Genomic DNA, 6,861 nt, shown 5'->3' with positions numbered 1-6,861 from the left:
TATTGATGAGGCCACATCTTACCAAACCCATCAAACGGGAGTAAACGGACCTCAAAGGATGTGGAAGAACTGTGCGCACCGTTTTGGGGAAACGTCACGCAACGTAGCAAACGTTGAATCTAACTGAACGCACCAAAAATGTACCTTGATTGGATTTGAAGCTCACGGTCTTCAATGCAAGAGCCAGTCAATGTGCCAGGTTCTGGCACAGGTACGGGCACATTGATTGTACCTTGAATTAAGGACAGTAAGTATTAGAGGGGGAATTTTGTGATTGCTTGCTTTCTCTCATTTTATTACACGGGTACACAGTCTAGATGTATTTCAAAGCAGCATACTGTAAAGTTAATCGCGTTCTGTGGTATATGCTGCCACCCCCTGGATAAATTCTGAACTGCATTGTAGTTGTTTTCCATCTTATTATTTAGGTAGCCTATTCTTAAAATACTTCCACAAATTTCAAAAACTGTTTTACATTGTTAAAAATAAAAACTATGTAATGAATCACTTCCGCTGAAAAGCAGAAAAGCTAGAGCTAAAATTTGATTGGTCAAAATGCTGTCCAATCGCAACTTGTGTTTTCATGACGTACCAATCATGGTCTGAAAAATGGCGGCCTTGTGTAGTGAGTTTGGTGATTTAGTTCAAATAAAAAAACAACTCATATCTGTAATATCGCTTTGTAAAGAAAGAGGACTTGTACATAGCGTGAAATGGTAAGTAGCGCTCTTCTTGATGCTATTATGATCACGGTTCCTTTCAGTATAGAATAGCTAGATTTGGTGATCTCACAGTTAGCCAACTAGCCAAAAAGATCCAACATTCTCGTTAATTTATCGCTTGTTTTAATTAATCAGAACGGTGCTGTCTGAATGTGGACAGCCAGAGTTGTATATGGCTGTGAAAACGTACCTCAGTCCAGGGAAGGAATATGTTGTTGTACTCCTAATCATCTTGAAATGATGAAAGGTGAATCGAGAATATTGAAATACTGCTAGTTTTTAATTAAACTGCCGTTTTCTTTAGTATACTAGGCTAGTTAATGCTACGAACCCCAGTGGATTTAACAACACTTCTGGTAGCTACTCACTCCAACACTACGTGTCGCATTGTCATAGAATCCAATGGGCTGCTATAGCATTAGCTACCCTAGCATGCTGGTGAAAACGGCAGTTTAATTAAAAACGAACCGTATTTCAGTCTTCTCAATGAACTTTTAATCATTTCGGGATGAGTATATCGACATTCCATCACTGGATTGAGGTACGTTTTCCCAGCCATATACCACTCCGGGCTCTGGCTGTCCACATTCCGGCATAGCACCATTCCGACTAAAAAAAGAGAAGGGGAAATAGTCGGATCCTTTTGGCTGACGAGCTAGCTAATGATAGCGTGCAAGTTTAGTCAAATCTATTTTGTTCAGAGTCAGACATGAAGCCTTCATATTTTCATACTGAAGTAGATAACACACAGAATTAACCACGTCAGTGATATCACCGATGTTTGTGTGACATTATTTCAGGGCGTCAGAGTTGGCATTTGCCCTGGACCCCCTGCCCAAGAATGAACTACCACCACCCACATTTTTTACCGAGGTTTGTGTCCAGTAATGGCTAGTTCACGATAATATTGTCCTCACAAATGCATGAACAAGCTGCTGATCTTTTTTGAATTGATCGCCGTTGAATTGGAGGTCATTTGAATGTTTGTTACTGTCTCCCTTGACTCTGTCTAACCTCCTGGTTGTAGGAGGATGCTCAGGACCTGGATGTTCTCGGCCTGGCCAAGTCCTACTTTGACCTGAAAGAGTATGACCGAGCTGCCTACTTCCTTCGGGGCTGCTGCAGCCAGAAAGCATACTTCCTGTACATGTACTCCCGCTATCTGGTGAGATGAGGTTTCAGCGTTCACAGTAACATCGCCTCTAGAAATCTACTTTTTAAAAATGAGAATAGAGATTTTTGCCTGAATCCTTGCAACTCCTCCATGATGGCCATCCTGTGTGTAGCCTATCAATTCTGACAGGCTCATATTTTTCCTTTGTTTTCCAGTCTGGGGAAAAGAAAAAAGATGATGAGACAGTGGACAGCCTGGGTGAGGAGCTAAGCTTTCTCTGCTGCCTCGATCAAAGCTTTGTCTCTGGACAGAGTTCAATGTCTTGATTGGTTCTATTTGTTTTGGTCTGTGATTGACTGCAGGGCCTCTGGAGAAAGGTCAGGTGCGGAACGAGGCTCTGCGGGAGCTGAGGGTGGAGCTGAGTAAGAAACACAGTGCTGGAGAGCTGGACGGATTCGCTCTGTACCTGTAAGCCCCTCCCACAATATCGCACACACCCACTCAGTGGACTTGGACACGCCTGACACACGTCTAGTCAGTCTTTAACCTCTTAAACCTGTGATGTCTTTGCGCGTGTGTGCGTGTGTGTGTGTGTGTTTACAGGTATGGGGTGGTGCTGCGGAAGCTGGATCTGCTGAAGGAGGCGGTGGATGTGTTTGTGGAGGCGACCCATGCCTTACCTCTACACTGGGGAGCATGGTTGGAGCTCTGTAATCTCATCACCAACATTGAAATGGTAATGCGCACATACTCACAACTTAAACAGATTCTCTTTTGTACCCACTACAATAGTTCCCAGATCTACTAGACTACAAAACATGTCCATGAGCTTCCGTGGAATATTCCACTGATATACTTGTGCCTCCTCTCCATTTCGTCAGCTGAAGTCCCTGTCTCTGCCAGACTGTTGGATCAGAGACTTCTTCATGGCCCACATGTACACAGAGCTGCAGATGATCAAAGAGGCGCTGCAGAAATACCAGAGCCTGATAGAGGCAGGCTTCTCCAAGAGCACGTATATCATGTCACAGATCGCTGTGGCCTACCACAACATCAGAGGTGGGTTTATTTCATGCTTTTGCTTTCTTAATTTAAATGAGCAATATGAAAAAGTATATTATTAACCTTTTCAAGCAGTTAAGAAGTATTTTATCCATTTTCAAGTCTGCGCTTTTCTTTGTCATTAGATATTGACCAGGCTCTGGCTCTGTTCAATGAGTTGCGAGAGCAGGATCCCTTTCGCATTGAGAACATGGACACGTTCTCCAACCTGCTCTATGTCAGGGTGAGACCCCACTGCTGCACCACAGTAATGCCTGTCTCCATCTGGAAGTCTCTCTGGCTTTATTAACCTGTGTCTGTTGTTTCCACAGAGCATGAAGCCAGAGCTCAGCTACCTGGCCCACAACCTGGTGGAGATAGACAAGTACAGGGTAGAGACCTGCTGTGTCATCGGTAAGGGTCCCGCCACCACACAGCGGACCGAAAGCCACACCTCAACTCCAGACATAAACCCATATCAAAACTCTTATTCCGTTCAGTGCAAGACCCAGACCAAACAATGTGACTGAAACTAGACCTTCCAACAGTCTTAAGAGTGCAAGTGTTGTCTCTAACCAGCTCTCAAGTGCTGTCTGTCCTGTGTGTAGGGAACTACTACAGCCTGCGGTCGCAGCACGAAAAGGCAGCGCTGTACTTCCAGAGAGCTCTGAAGCTGAACCCTCGCTGCCTAGGGGCCTGGACTCTGATGGGCCACGAGTACATGGAGATGAAGAACACCTCTGCTGCCATCCAGGCCTACAGGTCAGACTGACAGTCCACTTTGGTATGGTTCATCCTATGGGTCCCGGGGGAATTCATCCCCCATGGTTTTTAATAGTTCTGTGTATGTTTTCTTTGTTCAGGCACGCTATAGAAGTGAACAAGCGAGACTACCGTGCCTGGTATGGCCTGGGACAGACTTATGAGATCCTCAAGATGCCCTTCTACTGCCTGTACTACTATCGAAAGGCCCACCAGCTCAGGTGTGCATTTGTGTAAAAAAAAACAAGGGAGAGGGTTTTTCTTGTTGGTGCTTCTTATCGTGTAGTTAAGTGTATTACCAAATGGTCAAATACTGTAGTGTGAATGACATGTCGCTGTGGCCCTCCTCAGGCCCAATGACTCTCGTATGCTGGTTGCTCTGGGAGAGAGCTACGAGAAACTCTCACAGCACGTCGAGGCCAAGAAGGTTAGCAACAGCACCCGTTGTATCTCCGTCACTAGTCTTCCTGTATATTTCAATGTTATATTTTTGTCTTTCCTGTAAATTGTCATGGAGTTCTATTTATTCTTCCTTTTTGGCCAGTGTTACTGGAGGGCGTACTCTGTGGGGGACGTGGAGAGGATGGCCCTACTGAAGCTGGCAAAGTAAGGAGATCTTGGCGTGTACTTGTGTGTACCCGCTTAATGATGTGTTTTTGAGACTTGGTGCAGGGATTCAATCCAGTTGTGCTTGGTCTTTTTTTTTTTTTTTTAAAGGTAATGATTCTGTGTTTGCGGAGACAGCGTTCACTGTGAACGCTGCATATGGTGGCTCAATCAGAAATGACTTTTTAAATGTCAAGCCGGACTATAACGTGGATCTACCGCTGATCGGGTTAATCCCGACCTAACATTCCCTAACGTGTTTTTTTTTGTTGTTGACAGACTTCACGAGCAGCTTAACGAATCTGACGATGCGGCCCAGTGTTATATCATATACATCCAAGACATCTTCTCTTGTGGGGTGAGCAACTGGCGTGTGTGTGTGTGTGTGTGTGTGTGTGTATACAGTCAGGTCCAAAATTGCTGACACCCTTGATAAAGATGAGGAGAAAAAAAACTGTATGAAATAAATACAAATACTGAGCAAAATTTTATACAGATCTTTTCCCTGAAATTATGTAATTTTATAGTAATACAATTGCTCAGAGAAAGATTTTGTTTAACAGGTAATAAAACAAATCTCAAAGATTGGGGGGGGTCGGTCAACATTATTGGCACCCTGTTTTCAGTATAGGGATGGGCAACTTTGATGGGGGTGGGGGCCATAGAAAATCTGAACTCCTCATGAGGGGCTGCAGTTGCTCGTGGGTCTGCGAAGATTTCATTTTGTGCAGTTCTACACATTTTGCCATGGTTGTAGAGAATATGTTGCCGTTTTTAAAGGAATATTCTACTATGCCAACTCACAACAGTAAATTGAGACCCTGACTTGATTTCCTAACCAAATTAGCAATAGCTGAAGACAACAGCTGAAGACAACAGCTATCCGCACAAAAATATGGACCATGTGATCGTGTGGCATTACGTTAATGCTAATCATGCCTCAGCCGCAACTTTTGAAATTCTGGTGAATTGAGAGTTGTTTCAGAGAGGCACTTTGGATCGACTGCTTTGATTGTGTTGAGCCAAAGTGTCTGAATGAACAGCTCTCATCTTTTTTTTTGTAATTACTTGGTTTATTTCAGTTTTTTTTGCTATTCAAGTGGAATGTATGTGTAGGAATCTTGAATGATGGTCATACTTTTGCTTGAATAACCTGTGTAGTTGCTACTACTGACTGTATTGACATGAGGGGGACAGTCCCTTGCGAGGGAATGTACTGTAGGTGCTTCCTTTTTCCTACTTAAAGCTCCGATGAAGGCAATTCATGCCAAAACGTAAGCCAATTTATTTTATTTTTTTACATGTCCCGTCAATAAATCTGTCAAATTTACGCAGCAACTAAGTGCACCTTTGTTCTCCCGGATAGTCACCAGTTTAAATGTCCTTGGGTAAGGAATATTTTTGGGATTTCCTTTTTCTAAAATGTTTTGAGATTGGAGGACACTTTGGGAGGGATCTTAGACCATTCCTCCATACAGAATCTTTCCAGATCCTTGATGTCCTTTGTCTGTTTTACGGACTGCCCTCTTCGATTCAAACCACAGGTTTTCAATCGGGTTCAAGTCCAGAGATGGCCATTGCAAAATGTCGATTTTTGAGTAGTCTTGCTGGAAGATCCACTTGCGGACAAGTATCAGCCTCCTGGCAGAGGCAACCAAGTTTTTGTCTAAAATGTCCTGATACTTGGTAGAGTTCATGATGCTGTTGACCTTAACAATGCCACCCTTTTAGAGATTACTTGTTTAATAAAATCAATCATGTTTTGCTCATCTTTATCAAGGGTGCCAATAATTATGGACCTGACTGTATATAGGTATGCTTTGACCATAGTCAGTCTCTATGGCAAGGCCCCCCCCCCTGTGTTTGCACAGTTGGTGTGAAAGAAGTTTGTGCCAACAGGAGCAGCTGGAGCATGCGGAGGTGAGCACGGCCCTGCGTTACCTGGGCCAGTACTACTTCAAAAACAAGCTCTATGACGAGGCGTCACTATGTGCACAACGCTGCTGTGACTACAATGACGTAAGCGCTCCCTGTACAACCTCACTCTTCAAATTGAGCCGGTAGTGTTCGTTACCTGTAAAGTATTTGTTTTTGATATAATTAGGTAACGTGTCAATCTTGTCTGAGGTACGGTGCGTTCTTTCACCAGGCTCGTGAGGAAGGCAAGGCCCTGCTCCGACAGATCTCCCAGGTTAGAGACCAGACGGAGTCCTCAACCACAGACCTGTTTGGACCGCTCTCCTCCAACAACACTCCCATCAGGAGGGTGTCCCCCCTCGACTTGTCCTCCTTCACCCCCTGACAAGATACCTTCTCTACCCCACTGGCTAGCAAAAAGCCCTGCTTCACTTTGACTCCATAATGGGACAACCTCACCTCTGCATTGTCATCGAAGAGATTGTTTGTAAATGACTACCCCTTTTGTCTCTAAATGAATGTAAATATATGTGTAAGTTTACGTAGTGAGGTGCAGGAGTTGCCACTTGACTTTTGAATATGCGATGAACTAACGAACGGTCTTAGGTGTCAGTGGAAACGGCATGGAGAATAAATTCATTTCTTCCCAAGATTGAGGAACAATCTACTTATACTACTGCACCAGTCAACAACTTATTT

General features: G+C 44.0%; 1 protein-coding gene across 1 annotated transcript; it reads left to right on the top strand.

Moving 5' to 3' along the window:
• The first annotated feature begins 568 nt into the window (after positions 1-568).
• On the top strand, positions 569-6,812 carry LOC106603039 (cell division cycle protein 23 homolog). Its single transcript, XM_014196167.3, has 16 exons — positions 569-716; positions 1,523-1,595; positions 1,750-1,887; positions 2,052-2,094; positions 2,199-2,304; positions 2,440-2,572; positions 2,718-2,895; positions 3,024-3,121; positions 3,210-3,291; positions 3,486-3,639; positions 3,741-3,860; positions 3,991-4,066; positions 4,184-4,245; positions 4,525-4,603; positions 6,145-6,264; positions 6,395-6,812. The coding sequence occupies exons 1-16, from the start codon at positions 610-612 to the stop codon at positions 6,545-6,547; spliced, it is 1,722 nt and encodes a 573-aa protein (XP_014051642.1). The 5' UTR covers positions 569-609; the 3' UTR covers positions 6,548-6,812.
• The last annotated feature ends 49 nt before the right edge of the window (positions 6,813-6,861 follow it).

This window comes from Salmo salar, chromosome 04, assembly GCF_965601325.2.
Source record: "Salmo salar chromosome 04, fSalSal1, whole genome shotgun sequence".
Taxonomy (NCBI): domain Eukaryota; kingdom Metazoa; phylum Chordata; class Actinopteri; order Salmoniformes; family Salmonidae; genus Salmo; species Salmo salar.
This window is presented reverse-complemented; position numbering and strand designations above follow the sequence as displayed.

Bases quoted from the DNA above. Each gene is read 5' to 3' on its own strand.
- LOC106603039 (XM_014196167.3), top strand. From the start codon at position 610: ATGGCGGCCTTGTGTAGTGAGTTTGGTGATTTAGTTCAAATAAAAAAA. The intron at 1,596-1,749 runs GTTTGTGTCCAG...TCCTGGTTGTAG, and splicing joins CACCCACATTTTTTACCGAG to GAGGATGCTCAGGACCTGGA. The intron at 2,095-2,198 runs GTGAGGAGCTAA...GATTGACTGCAG, and splicing joins TGAGACAGTGGACAGCCTGG to GGCCTCTGGAGAAAGGTCAG.